Source organism: Phodopus roborovskii, unplaced genomic scaffold (assembly GCF_943737965.1).
Source record: "Phodopus roborovskii unplaced genomic scaffold, PHOROB, whole genome shotgun sequence".
NCBI lineage: Eukaryota > Metazoa > Chordata > Mammalia > Rodentia > Cricetidae > Phodopus > Phodopus roborovskii.
In genome coordinates, this window is record NW_026126459.1 from 9,993,587 (window position 1) to 10,009,418 (window position 15,832).

General features: G+C 48.9%; 1 protein-coding gene across 2 annotated transcripts in view; it reads right to left on the reverse strand.

The window, feature by feature from the left end:
• The window catches only part of Celsr1 (cadherin EGF LAG seven-pass G-type receptor 1), a 136,887-nt gene that overhangs the window by 68,959 nt on the left and 52,096 nt on the right, over positions 1-15,832 (reverse strand). For both annotated transcript variants that reach the window (XM_051189563.1, XM_051189562.1), the window contains exon 2: positions 8,191-8,829. In XM_051189563.1, coding sequence (XP_051045520.1) covers positions 8,191-8,829 — 639 coding nt within the window. The remainder of the gene's footprint in view (positions 1-8,190; positions 8,830-15,832) is intronic.

Consider the following 15,832-nt stretch of genomic DNA (forward strand, 5'->3'; position numbering starts at 1 on the left):
AGCAGTTTTCAACCAGTGGGGCACCACCCTTTTTGGAGTTGATGATCAGATATTTACAATATGACTCATAACAGTAGCAAAATTATAGTTATGAAGTAACTATGATAAAATAATCTTATAGTTGTTGGTCACCACAACCTGAGGAACTGCATTAAAGGGTCTCAGCATTAGGAAGGTTAAGAACAATCATTAATTTAAAAAAAAAAAATAGTGTGTGTGTATGTGTGTGTGTGTGTTTGTGAGAGAGGGAGGGAGAGAGGGAGAGAGAGAGAGTGAGAGAGAGCATGAGAGCATGCTTCTATCTGTTAGGTGTCACAGGAAACTCTATGGAGTTGGTTCTAGTCTTCCACCTTTACATAGTTCTGGAGCTGGAAATCCAGAATAAACACCTTTACCCAACTGAGCCATCTGGCTGGCCCTTTAACACAATCTTTAACGTTGTTACCAGTTAGGGTGCTATGGAGATATGGGAACAGAAGGAAGGGGGATGGGAGGGAAGGAGAGAGAAGGAGACAGACAGAAAAGGAGGGACAGCCAGAAATAGAGATAGGAGGAAAGGACGGGCAGGGATGGAAGACCTTGAGAAGGGGAGGGGTGGGGGTGGGAAGGCTTTGTGCTGTAGTTGTGGGGGGGGGGTCTGGCTGGAAGTCTGAATTATACAGGGTAGGCACAGAAGCCAACTGGAAACTAAGGCCTCTACAGAACTACCCAGGACACAGAGGCATATGGATACGAAGATTCTCTCTCTCTCTCTCTCTCTCTCTCTCTCTCTCTCTCTCTCTCTCTCTCTCTCTCTCTCAGCCTGAGGAGGACACCCACCCTGGTGTGTCAGTCCTCAGCAGGGATGCTGAAGACTTCCATTAGCATGGCATGCCTCCTCACACAGTGGTGTGCCCAGGAGACTCCCCCTTGAACAGGTTTTATACAAACTTCTTGCATGGAGTCAATGCCTTCATAGCTCTTGCTCTGGCCCTGTGGTCCCAGGCAAGACAGAGGAGCTTTGTCTGGTGCTATGGGGAAAATGGATGGGGCGGAGACTGGCAGAGGGATGCATTCCCTAAAGTCCTTTGGGGTCACCACCCAGGTCAGAGGCTCAATTTCTCCAGTGAAGCTTGATGGTCAGAGCTCCACAGCGGCATTAAAATGGGGAGGGGAGGGCACGGCAACCAAGCTGAAGTCACAGTTCTGCTAGTTCTCTTATGCCCTTAGCAAGTTTTTGTTTTTGTCTTAAGATGTATTTATTATGTATACAGTGTTCTATCTGCATTCCAGATAGCTGTGACCTCTGGAAGAGCAACCAGTGCTCTTAACCTTTGAGCCATCTCTCCAGCCCCCTTAGCAAGCTTTTACTAACAGCCTAGTGGGTGCCAGGTGCTAGTGGAGGCAGAAGTAGTAATCACAAAATTATAGACCTAAAACTTGCACCCAACATCTGAGAACCAGGTTCTACACTGCAAAGACACTCTGCAGATTGAACACATTGAAGGCCATGAGAGGGAGGTCATCTGGATTAACAGAGCCATCATAGGATCCCAGGGGAGGCAGGTTAGGAGGTCAGAGTGTGGGATGTAAGGACAGGGGCAACACAGGTGACCACAGGCGTTGGAAGAAAAGCAGGCTCTCCACCGGAGCCTCCAAGAGTAGGCAGACTGGCCCAAACCTTCAGTGTTTGAGCCTGGTGCCCTCCCCATTCTCAAGTGAGGCCATCTGTGATGACCTGCAGCCCTCTGTTACAAATACTGAGTGGCAAAGAGATACCCATAACCAAGGTGAGGGAAGCTAGGCCCCATCTCATCAATGGTAGTGGACAGGACCCACTAAAGTCTCAGTACTGACTGGCCAGTCACTTCTCTATTAACTCTCCTTACTCACTCACTCTTGCCTTGACCATCTGCAAGCTACTTGCCAGCCCTCAGTTCACTCTTGCTTCTGGTTAGGGCCCCCCACTCCCTACCCCAGAGGAAAGCCATGCTCAGGAAACTGCCTCCTAGCATGAGTACCCCTGACCCAGACAGATCCTTGACAAGCAGGTGAGAAAGAAGTATTGGGGAATTCTGGGGCAAGGGGAGTTAATATTCCCCCAAATCACAGCCTAGTGCTGCCTAAGTCTGGCACCAGTGTGTAGGACCTTATTTAAATATAGGCTCTTGCAGGTATAGCCAGGTTCAGAGGTAGTCAAGTTGGACTGGGGATGCATTATTCCAGTGGCTGATGTCTGTGCAAGAGAAAAATTTAGACCAAGGCAGGGAAGTATGGACTATGAAGAGGCAGACACTGCAGGATGCAGCTGTAAGCCAAGTATCTAAGAAGCTGAGAAGAGGCAAAAGCACAGCCCCCTGAAGTCTTCAGATGGTGCATTTCTTTGGGCATACCTTGACAATGACCTCAGAACAATAAAGCAATATGGCTCAACTGTCTTAACTCACCATCATCCAAAATACCTGGGAGGCCAAATACGGTAGCATAAGCCTGAAATCCCAGAACTCAGGAGACCTAGGCAGGAGGATTATGAGTTCAAGCATCAACCCCTACTCCCCAGAGTCTTGACTCAAAAAAGGGAAGAAAGCATGCCTGGGATCCACGTTTAGATTTCAGATCCTTTTTTTTTAATATTGGAACATCTGCATATACTTAACGAGATCTTGGGGGTGTGTACCAAGTCAAAACACAAAACTCATTTATGGTTCACATATGCCTTTTACATGTAGCCTCCAGGTCATTTTATACAAATTTTTAAACACACCTGCATTCTGACTGCAACCCATCACGTGAGGTCCAATGTGGAATTTTCTACTTAGACATCATGTTGGTACATGCAAAGTTTTGGATTTGGGAACATTCTGAACTTCAAACTTTGGGTTAGGGATGCTCAACCTGAGTTTTGTTAATACCATCCACAAGAGGATATGGGGAGAGATCATCCCAGTGGCCAGTCAGCTGTACTGAGACTGGTCCATGATGGGGGGGGGGGGTAATTATCAGTTAAAGTGGGAATCATTACACTGTCTGTAATTAAAATCTCAACTAGAGCAGTGAACACTTTCAGACTTCAGGGAAGATCTTATGTTGTCCTTCCGTTGTGGCCCTGACTTTGAGAGTTAAAATTCTCAGGAGTTTCCAGGCTGGATCTATCTGTACCTGGGTCCCTAAGGATAAGACTTAGTGAAAAACAAGATCATCCAGAAGTACAGTACAGTAACAGCCAGCTTCAGGACAGCACAGGGAAAACTTTGTGTGTTGCAACCCACTCTGTGGAAAGAGCCAGAGTAGCAGGTTAAGTGCACAATGATGAGAAGGAAACAAGAAAACATAATGTCTTCTCCCCAAAGTCTGGAAGAGTTCACTGCTCTAGCTGAGATTTTAATTACAGGCAATGAAATGATTCTCACTGTAACTGACAATTATTCCCCACATTAAGGCCTAATGTCAGAGTGCTAGGAACCACTCCCAGTACAGATGAGCTGTACCCGGCAGACTTCAGCACACTGTGCACTCTTCCCTGCACTCGGGGAGGTGGCCCTGCAGGACCCAGGTACAGCTTGGAAGCAATGCAATACACAGCAAGGAATTTTTCGATGGTGGCACCTGGCATGTTAGTGTCCTCCATGGTGACAGGGACACCAGTCCCCTATCTCAAACAGTAATGGAGCTGGATAATGTCTATATTTACAACAGGGGCAGAGGAGGGCCAGCACTTTCTTTAAAGTCGCTCCCACAAGCAGACAGGTGACTGGATTCTTGCATCAAGTCTTTCTCTGGCCCTGAAACTACACAGCTTCAGGAGGCCTTGGGGAATATGGGGGTGCTCTTAAAGCAAGTAGGAGGGTGCTGGGGGAGTTGTTACAAAGTTCAAAGTGAATACCACTGAAGGTTTCCCAAGCCCCTCCACCTCCTAGAGAGCACAGATCAGTACTCCAAGAAATGGGGCAGAGGAGAGCTCATGGCCCAGGGGGTGAGGCTGCAGCTGTGGCTGTGCAAGCACCATTTGCTTGGATTTGCTGAAACATGCTGAATGAGGACAAGCAGCAAGGGGTGGGGGTGGGGGACACCCTGAGAGCAGGGATCAAATTAGGGGTCAAGGATGAACTTGATACTAACAAAGACGTCCACCCACGAACACCTCTAGGAAGGACCCAAGGCTAGCTTTGGCTGTGATAGTGACCACCCTGCCCCTCCCAGAGCTGGATGCAGTTGAACTACCCCCTTCTGCTGACATCAAAGCTGTCATTCAGGAATGTACCCCAGGGGAGATGTTGATCTGTGATGATTAGGTAGCTCTTCTCAGGTCTCCCTAAAGGGGGGGGGGGAGACAGAGAGACAGAGGGGGGTGGAGGGAGAGAGAGGAGGGGAGGGATGAGAGGAGGAGCTATCCTAGAAATACCCGGGAGCCTGCAGTGGTGGGTCCCAACACAATTGAGTTTGGTCATAGGCCTGAAACCCAAAGATGGAAGAGCCTTAGTGACCAGGAAGGGACACTGGACAGACAGGATCCTGTCTCTTCCCACTAAGGACCAAATCAACAAAGATGTCACTCTGACCACAGCATATGGCAAATAGCAGGTGTAAGGACATGGTGTCTACAGCCATGTGGAGGAGAGCTAGCTCTCTACAGGATCCCATCCGCATGAGTCTCCACTCCCACAGACCATACACAGCGGGGATTGGGGGGTTAGGCAGAGAGACACAGGGTGGGAAGGGAGATTTAGGGAAGCGGGGACTTCCACTTGAGATACAAGAGTCTGTGGTGAGAGGGGCCAGTATGCAGTGGAAGGCCAGCACAACCTGAGTGCAAAGCAAGGAAAAGGAGATGTAGGGTGGCAGCCCTCTGGTGGGAAACAACTGTGTACCAAAGAACCTGAAGTGTTCGCTATGAATGAGCTCCAAGTCACTGCTGGCTGAGGGCAGCCATGATGATGAGGGAGTCCACACTGTGGGAGAATGGAGCAGTGAATAAAGAGGGTACATGGGAAGTGCAAAAAATCCTTCCAGAACCTTCGTAGATCAGGGACAGAGGATTCAGGAAAAGTGCATATAGATGGACAGGGGGGAGTACAATCAGACAGAAGACTGTGGATGAGGAAGCTGGGATGTGGGGGCCAACAAACCGAATCAAGAGGGGCAACATGGGAGTTCATGGCCATATACAAAACTATTTAGCAAAAACCAAAACACAATGTCCTCCAAATAAGGATTGAGAGGCCAAGCATGGAGGGAAACAGATTGTTTTTGTTTATGGGCTTGAGAAATTATTTTTCTTTATTTACTGGGGGACATTGTGGAGGTCAGAGGGAAAAGTACCTTTACCCACTGGGCCATCTCACCAGTTGTGGCTGAGAAATTATGACATTTCCCAGTATGCATCCAGTGCCCACATCTGAAGTCTTCTTGTCTCATTCCTTTCCAACTATGTGATAGTTCCTGGACCCAACCATGGTCCATGGTCCCAATGCAGAGAGGTATCTGCAAGGACACACCATAAGGGCCAGCAGCTCCCTTCCCCTTACAAACACCATGGCATGCAGGTGTCCTGAGCTGGGCACACCTCTAAAGCCAGGATGGATTCAGAAATTCAGAATAGCTATCTGGAATATGTTCCCTGGTAAATTCAGTGAGCTTTTCCTGAAATTAATTGATGCCTTCCTTCTGCAGGCTCCTGCCCTGCAACACAGGAAGCCAAGGGCTCCCAGCAGAATTGGGTCAATTCCAAACTCGCCATGAGGAGGCCTAGAGCTCCAGCTCAGCTTACCGGGAAGCAAGAAATTAAAGTCGTGTGACGACAGCCTTGCTTTCATCGTGAATAAATGAACACAATTACCTCCACGCAGAAAAGAGAGTGCTTCAAAGGCAAAATGGAGGAGAGGGAAGGAAGAGAATCGAGAAGAAGTAATCGCTCTTAATTAGTTTTATCTCAAGGGAAATAGCAAGATTCTTTCCAGGACCCAAAGAGAATCAAATTAGCCTCATGCCAATCACCACATCTCATTAGATGATAGATGTGGCTACTGTCCCTTTATCATCCTTCTAGAAATGACTTTGCTGATGAAGTGGAAATATGAGAGCTTCTGAAGTCAGTTGGCTGCATCCAATGTCCTAACCTTCATTGCAGGAGAGCCGAGGGTTCATAGTTCCACAGTGGCCTTATTTACCTGCCCCTGCATGGTCACATCATTCCCTAAGTATCTCTAGCAAGTCAACTATGGCAGCCCCAGGGATGAGCCTGGTGCCGAAGCTGCTACATGCCACCCTGCAGATGAGGACAGGCGGGAAGGGCCAATGAAAAAGAATGCATCAAGCGACAGAGCACTCACCCACAGGCAGGGTGAAGTTTGGCTGAACACTGGTCTGGCATACAGCAAGCACCCTATAAATGTCTGCAGCAGGTGCTCAGTGCAGTAAATGTCTGTGGCATGAATCGGCATGAGGAAGAAGGGCGTTGTTCACTCCCTGGAGGGCACCAATCCTCCCTACAACGGTGGCCTCAGCTTCTCTGTATGCAGGGAGAGTCTACAAATCATTCCACCTAGGGCCACATGACAGGTAGGGATTGGGGAATGGGCCAGCTCATCCTAGCGCTTCTCTGTCAGGAGGGAGCCAACAATGCAGCTAGCTCGTCTCATAAGACACCTCCAAAGAGATGTCCGCTGAAGCCTGGGGTCAGGGATAGGAAGGGAAGGGAACGTATGACCACCCCATGTCCTGATGGCAGCATAGAATAAATAGGCTTGGCTAAATTCAGAGCAGGGAGAAGGGGGGGGGCACACATGCACACGCACACACCATGCTCACATGCTTTACCCAGCACTTCAGGTGCACACCAACAATTAGAGACTCCTCCTAGGCCTCTGCCTTCCTTCCTGTTCACCACCAGGTACCTGAGAGGCAGGAATTTGGGATCAACACATGCCAGACAGCAGGAAGAACTGCCCACATCCTGTTGGCAGTCAGCCACAGACAGGGAGGGGAACAGAACAGGGGTGAGCAGCCAAATGTCCTTCTCCCTCCTCCACGTTTCCAGACAATAACCAACTTGAGATGCTGATGGGTCAACCTGGCAGCTCAACTCATGGGTTGTGAAGCTCTTCAAGTGGCATCCCCTGCCTTTGTGGGTACATAGAGCCACAGACACACACTTTTCCTCGCTCTGTGCTCACTGCCTAGATCTTCTCTCTCTTCCTGCTCCACACACACCTGTAACACCTACAGGCCTCAAGACAAGTGCAACAAATATGCCCTATATACAGATAAGATTTCCACACTAGAGGACAGAGAGCCCTAGGGTGTTCATACTAAAGTCCTTAATCACAGATAGGAGGATCTCCAGGTCACCCCCAGTACAAATCAAGTCCCATCTAATCCCCAGAGAACCTTCCAGAAAGATGATCTGTTCACCACTAAACCTACTGGGAACTGGCTTTCCAAATGGGCTGTAACTGTACATAGCAGAACCAACTACCAGAATGAGACCTGTGGGTGCACAGTGGCATTTTATACCACTCTCAGCAGCTGAGTTTTCATTTGAAAGCAACCATTGGCTACATTCAGAAAGCTGGTCTGCAAGACTGGTCAGGACAAGCTGAGCTCAGAGTATCTTCAGAGGTAGAGGAAGCTGAATTAGTCTTCACTGCAACAAGGCAGGACTAACACTGACAACTTCTTTCAGGACCCAGGGGGTTAAAAGTTCTATCCTCACTGCATGGTTTGGCACTAATCGGTTAAACTGGAAACCTGGGATAAAAAGGGCTTTAACTTTAAATCCACTCACAACTAGCTGAGGCAGGTGGATTGCCATAATTTCAAGTCAGGCTAGGCTTTGGAGCCAGATCATGTCTCAAAACAACAGAACCCACTTAGATGCATACATAGTGTCTGATGCATCTGGAAATCAAAAGTCTCACCTAGAACCTCCTTCCTAAAGTCCTCATAAAGAGGGTGACACAACTCCCCAGGGAAGATGAGGCTTGCAGCACACAGTTTCCCTTGCTAGCTAAGGAAACTGCCACCTGAGGCCACCTTAAAATGTGTAGAGCTGCCACTTGTGACCAGGACCTGGCTTCTAACATCATGCCTCTTGGAACAATAGGAAACCCTCACACCTTACATGTGCACTGTGAGCCTCTGTGCACTGTGAGCCTCTGTACGAGGTAGAGGTCAGCCCCAGCCAGCCCATCCCCATGCACTATAGACACTTACCAGTGAAGTCTTCAAAGCACTCACAAGTGTAGCCACCCTCACGGCTCCGGCACCGGCCATTGGCTCCACACGGGCTGGAGTAGCAAAGGTCAATTTCAGTCTCACAGTAGTCCCCAGTGAAGCCTGGTGGGCAGCGGCAGCGCAGGCCAGTGATGGGATGGATGGGTCGGAAGAGCACAGTGGTGGAGCTGATAAAGGGTGCCGAGCTGTCAAACCTGAGCACGGACACGCACTTCATATAGTTCTCACAGGGCTCCCTCAAGCAGATGTTGTCATCAAAGGGCAGCACACGCTGGGCAGAGATAGTGGTCAACAGGGTCCGGTTCAAGTAGATCTGTTCCTGCAGGTCCTCTGATGGGAAGAAGCGGCCACGGGCACCACCAGGGAGCAGTGCCGAGAAGGTCACGTTCAGGATATTGGAGCTGACATCTGTGTCATTCTGGATGTTGAAGACGAAGATGTCATCCTTGGTAGTGGACAGTACTGTGGCCACCCCTTCTACAAAGAGAGATAGCAGTGGGGACAGGAACTTCTCCTGTGACATGTTCTCCAGACGGACAGTGATGCTGTTGGTCAACATGTCATCTGTAATGATGGTTACACGCAAAGTGCAGAGAGCCGTGACACTGTGGATGCCATCTATGGGACACAAGGAGACCTGGAATCATTAGGATACCCAAAAGCTCCTACAACCCCACCCCAAGAACAGCACTGGATGTACTCAGCAAACGAGAAGCCAGCCTGAGTACCTCCATTCTAGTTCCCCACCTTGACCCTCTCCTTGGTCAGCCCCATTCTCTTGTTGACACTACTGCCCACACCCACCATCTCAAATCACAGCTCTTTTTTTGTAGAAACTCTCAAACCACAGAACAGGATACTTCAGAGACCATGATTCAGCCCCTTCACACCCAGGACTCCCCATATTCACTCCAGCCACATGAGACCTGGGATCCTGACTGTATCCACTCAATTCCACCCCAAACAACCTGAACATCTCACCCTGACCCACCCTCTACCCACTACAATTCTTCCTGTTATCCCCCATTTCAGCTCAAATCACATCAGTAGGTCAACAGTGGTGCCACCAGGGAATAGCTCTACCCAATGTGCCATATCATGGCTTATTTTAGCTTAGCTTTATTCACTTGTATCTTTACAGGGCCAGCATGCAGGAATGCTGGGTAAATACTGCCTTTCAAGAGCACTAAGAGCTTCATAAGTGTCCACTTCATAACTTCAAACACAATAGGACCATCTGTGCCCCACCACATTCACCAACCACTGCTATATCTTCCCCCATCCTCACTGATGGACTATATCCCTTTGAACTGGTCAGCATACAAAGGCCAATGCAACTATGATCAAGGGAGCCAAAGTCAATCCCACACTGGAAGTAGAACTCTGCAGCATCGTCTGCAAGTACTGGTTTTGCAGGTATGACGGGCAAGATAAGTGTGGTCACAAGACTTGAGCCAAGGCTGCAGAAAGTGGAACATGTGGCAGAGCTGGAATCCCCACAAGGGGGTTCCAGGATGCCATGCAGGGAATTATGAGGATGAAGCCTAAGTTGCAATGGAGACCCTAAGATGTAAGAAATGACAGAACCACAGGATGTCCACTGGGAAGAGTTATAGGCATGGAGTGGAGCCGGCCCAAGAGAGAGGTCATATGTGCTATGGAGATGATGAGTTGGAAACTCCTCTACCTTAGCCCTTTGGAGCCCAGATCATTCTATCATAAGCCCTGTAAACTTGACATGGAGTTGCAGGAGTTGGTGTTTTCCCTGCTGGAATCTGTGTTGCTTTGGTCAGATCATTCCCTGCTGTGCCTCCACTCCTCCTCCCTCCCTCCCTCTCTCCCTATTTCCCTCCCTCCCTCCCTCCCTGGGGACAGGGTTTTTCTATATTGCTTTGGATGTTGTCCTGGAACTCTGTAGACCAGGCCTGCCTCTACCTCATTCCTCCCTTTTGAAATGAAATGTTATGCTGTGCCATTGTATATTAGAAGTAATTAACTTGTTCAGGAGGTCAGAGTTAAGGGATTATGTGAGTCTCAAGAGAGTCCTCACTTCCACTTTTGAACTGTGCTGGGGTTGTCCAAGACTATGGGGACTTTTGAAGCTGGGCTGAATGCATCTTTACATGATGGGATGGTCATGAGTCTGTGGGGGACAGAAGTGGAAGGTTATGGCTTTAAAGTGATATGTTTTTGGGTGTGATAGTTAATGTCATCAACTTGACAGTATCTAAAATCATGAGAGTCATGTATGTGTGTGAAGAATTACCTAGATTAGATTAACTCAGGAGGGAAGGGTCACCCTAAAACAGGAGGCATGAAAAGGGAGGAGCAAGCTGAACACCAGCTTTCATCTCTACTTGCTGAGTACAGATGCTATGTGACTGGGTGACTAGCCACCTCCTGCTCACTGGCCAACACTGGTGCATCCTGCCAACATGCCTTTCCCACTGTAATGGACTCATGCTCCCTCTAACTGTGAGCCACAGTGAACTCCTCCTCCCTTAGGAAACAGAAGATCAAAAGATGACAGACACTGAATCTCAGCCAGCATGGGAAATACACAATGGTGACAGGTACTTGGGATTCTGAAACCAAATGAAAAGATGATGCCAGGTGTGACACTTAAGCACATCAGCTTCTAGCCAAGAATCAGGGGACAAAGCTGGGTGGTAGCATGAGCCTTTAATGCCAGCACTTGGGAAGCAGAGGCAGGCTGATCTCAGTGAATTAAAGGCCAGCCTGGTCTACGAAGTGAGTTCCAAGACAGCCAGGACTGTTACACAGAGAAACCCTGTCTGGAAAAATGAAAAAGAATCAGGAGTCAAGTATACAAGGGACTGGCCACTGGGGTCCCCAGGACACCCGTGGAAACTGGTGGCTCCAGACACAGAACAACAATAAAGTACTCTATCCTAGTGGGTTCCTCCTTGCCTCCTAGGTATACCTCAAACCTGAGAAACACCTGCAAAGTGCAATATTTCCTGGCACACCTTAGACTCTTAGCTGCCTGAAGCATAGGGACCCCCACCCATCCTCCCACATGGCTCCCTGTAGCCCCACCGTAAGACCTGCATTGGTTCTCCTGGGCATAGGCCCCTTTCTGTGAAAGACCCTTTTTTCTCCCTAAGAGTACTCAGCATTGACAGGAGCCCCATCCAGAAGGCAGAAGCCAGGCATGGAACTGGACCCTCTTCCCACTTGGTTCTGGAAAGTGGTGAGATAGCCTGGAGGTCATTGAGAGGAAGCCATCAAGTGACAAATCCCAGAAGCCACCTTGTCCTGACAAGGCACAACAACAACAGGGAGCCATTGTGGTAGAAGGGAACACCCACAGCTGCTTCTCTTGGCACCAGGAGCCACCTATTTCTGACAGGGACCTTTAGTCATATGACTTGTTCTCATAGGGAAGAAACATCACTATTCTCAAGTCACAACTGAATCTAGGTACTTTGGTTACCACAGGGAGCCTGGGGTTCAACAGCACTGGCCTTGTCCCCATTACCCAGATGAGGAAAATGAAATAGAGAGATATCAAGTCTATGTTTCAAGAGCACAGCTGTGATGGAGGGAGGCCAGCTTCCCCAAGCAATACCCCAAGTCACAAACTTAGTGGGCCACAGCCAGGCTCAAGGCTCCATTTGGTCCTCAGGAGAACCTGAAGCTAAACCTGGAATGTGGAAGTTGCACGGGTGTCTCTCAACCCAAGGAGGGCATGCCACCTTCCACACTAACATCTGCAGAGTGAGCCCCTCAGGAGGTCGCAGATGAGTGAAATCTGCAGATAGACCACAGGACAGGTGCTTCACCAGGCTGGGGGAGGCTGCAGTGGAGAGTGCCATTTGACAGGAGCAGGGTTTCCTTTAGGGAAGACAGACTTTCTGAAGATGGAGATTTGGGACACCCCACAAGACTGGAAGACATGAAGCCTGGTGTCCTGACTTTGATCCCCAGGGTCCATACAGCATACAGAGCATGGACTGAAGTTGACCTGACCTCCACATGCAAGCTGTAGTAAACCCGTATACTCGCATATTACCATTTATATTCTCTCTCAAAACATTTTTAATAAAAGAAAAATTGTGATGGGCTAGACAGATGTGAGGCATCTGTTTTTGTTTTTTAATTTTACGTATCAATCCCAGTTTCCCCTCCTTCAACTCCCCCCCCCCCAATCTGCTCTTCAGAGAGGGTAAGGCCTCCCTTAGGGAGTCAATAAAGTCTGTCCCATCACCATGTTGAGGCAGGTCCAAGGCCCTTCCCACTGTGTCTAGGCTGAGCAAGGTATCTCTCCATAGGAAATGGGCTCCAAAAAGCCAGTTCATGCACTAGGACACACTGCCAGTGGCTCCACAAACTGCCCATGCCCAAACCATCCATTGTCACCTGCATTTAGGGGCCCTAGTTTAGTCCTAGGCAGGTTCCCCAGTTATCAGTCCAGAGTCAGTGAGCTGTTTCTGGGGGTTTCCCCATCATGGTCTTGATCCCTTGTTCATATTATAGCTCCTCCCTCTCTTCCACTGGACTTGGGGAAACTTAGCTGTGGATCTCTGCATCTGCTTCCATCAGTCACTGGATGGAGGTTCTATGCTGACAATTATGCTAAGACATCTGTTTTTAAAATGTTTAAAAGCACTGGCTGCTCTTGCAGAGGACCTGAACTCGGTTCTCAGCACCCACATAGTAGCTCACAATCATCTATAACTGCACTTTTTGGGGAATCTACACCTCTATCTGGCCCTGTGAACACCAGGCACATATGTGGTGCACATATGTACATGCAGGTAAAATATCCATACACGGAAAATAAAAATGACACTAAGATGTGTTCTTTAAATGGTTAAGATTATGATTTACATGTATTTAACAGAATTTTAAAACTTTTAAAGCCTGCTCATAACCCAGGCATATCACTAGGCTACCTGTAGGGTTCACACATCTCCAGGTCTGCCTGCCTCAGTTTCTCTCCACCATCATCTTCACCCGTCACAGTGGGTGTCTTCAAATGCAGCCACATCACCCCATTTCTCCGAGACTGCTAGTGACACCTGGAATAAAATCCATGCCCAAAACCCCACCCATGGTACTTCACAATCTGTGCCCATGGCCTTTCATCACCACAGTGACACCTCCAGTCATCTTGTGTGTGATCTCTCAATCTGCCTCAGGGACTTGGTGTATGTCCTGACTTTTTACCTGGCATGCTGCATTCCTCATCACCCACTGGCTGCCTCCTCGCCGCCTAGGTCTCAGCTACCTGCACCCCACTGAGGAACCTCCACTCTGAGCAGACTCCTGCCACACCTGTCCCCCTGCTAGGCATCCTCCCAGGGTCTCCATGCCGGACACCCCTCTGAATCCCCACATCCCCACTCTTGCTCTTGTTCAGGAGTGGCCCAGTCTCACTTATTCCTACTGTTTGTCTCTCAGAGTCCTTAGACCAAGAACTTTCAGGTTGTCTTCTATAAGTGCTGTGAGCACTGGTACTTCTAGAACATTCCCTGTACTCTGATGCTTCTGGATAAACTGGTGTGGAAGAAGGGGAAGGGCAGAGAGTGGGAACCTGCAGGTTCCTCCACTCCAGCACTGACAAATGCACAAACAACACCCAGCCATATTTTCATAGCTGTTTGATTTGGTTTTGTCATAGTATTTTGAGTAGGACAGTGCTTCCTGATGGCAGCTGTTACAAAACATTTCTTAACCACACAGAGATTTGTTTGTCCTGGCCTAGGATGTTAAAGATCATTATGATTTTAAGCTAAAAGCCCAGACCCTCTTTCTCATAGTGCATTGTGTTATTTGGATCCAGGGTGGAGTGGGAACTCAAGCCTCAGCCCTTAAAGGAGCAGTCCAAAAAGGCACAGCACAGAGAAACACTCCAGAACAAGGAGCCACAGCCTAGGGGACACCTATCTTCATACAGGAACAAAGCAAACACACAACCAGAGAAACAGCTTTTGGTACTGATGTGTTAGAAGCATAGCTGGTGTGCCAAACCACTACCCCTGGTTTCTTCCAAGGTTGAGCCCAGAGGTGTGTGTAGCTTCAGTGGTCTGGGTTCGGTTTCTGAGCCAACCTGCAACCCTTTGTGACACAAACCCAAACACTTATCACCAAGGCATCACTGAAATGAAGGGCAAGCCAACCACACAGTGAAAAACAAGACTGGGACAAATACCAGTCAACAGGGAAGATCTAGATAACATGATGTTAGAAGGGAGGAAACAACCACTTTTACACAATGTAAATAAAACAAGATCCCATTGCTTATGAGCCCAGAAAACTCAATCTGTCACTGGTTCTGTCTATGCCACTGACTTTAAATAAACTCTATTCTAGAGCAGCTTAAAATGTCTAGAGAGAGAGGTTGTCAACAACACTCACCACATCACTACAATAGTGTGGGACAACTGTCATCATTTACAGGCTGTATCAGTGCCTACCAACCACACATACACTGGCCGTAGGTTCCCTTCATTTTTACCAGCTGTTCTTTTCCTATCCAGGTTCCCACCAAGAACACCAGATGACACAGAACCTCTGGGCTGTGGCAGTGCCTCAGGCTCTGTGCCCCAGGCCCTGGCGGTTTTGAGTGACTGACATTGCTCAAGCCTTTGAATGCATGGGTACAGAGAGCTAATTTTCTCCTGTTTGCTTTTCTGTGGCCAGTTTGGGTGTGCAGGGTCAGGATGCTCAGCTTTGGAAAGCTTTGGGCGTATACAACTCCCCAGACCAGGGCTGAGAAGTTTCTTCCACAGCTGTGAGAATGGTGCAGAGACCAATGACAGCTGCCACTGGCTTTGCAGCACCCTCAAGCAGCCCAATATAACTTCAGAAGCCACTACACTCCCCAGACAACAGGAAGGAGGCAGAGCAGGCGGCAGGCAGAACGCTAGGCTGTGGTATGTCCACCAGCAGGGGTTCTCATGCTTGGAAGAACTTTCTAGGTCTCCATAGTTATGGGTAGAGCCTGTTGCCTGATCCTCCGACATGGGTGAGGGGCAGTGGCAAGAGGATGGAAGGCAAAGAGGATGGCAGGGCTACCTCTTTGGAAGCTAAAGCCCTCCCAGTGTGGGATGGGAGCAAGGGTCAGAGCTATTACTTTGAAACCCACTGCAGGTGACTCCAATGAGGGTGAGAGGCAGAGTGTGTTGCCATCACCACCACCCCCTGGAGGGACGAATCTTGCTTCACAGAAGTGTACATGCAAAGGAGAAAAGGTGACAGGCAAACCTGGCACGTGAGAGGGAGGACGGCGTCCCTGCCCTCAAAGTGCCATGACACAACTGTGACCAAGCGGCTTACAACAGCACAATTACTTGGGAGACTGAGGCAGTGAGATTATCATGTTTGAAGGTACAAGGTACCATCTCAGGATACAGCATAAGACCTCATTCAGGGATACCAGTCACTCTGAGTCCCACATAAGGCAGGTTGTTTTCAGCTAACACCCCAATCTGGGGCTCAGACTGACACGAGTTAGGGAAGCATTATTTAGCATAGAACACATAAGATCATGGGGCCACCCCCCCCCCACACACACACTGCCTGTGGCAGGTGGGAGAGATGACCCTAAGGTCATAAGAGCATAAGAATAAGAGAGCTGTCCCTGCTCCTTACC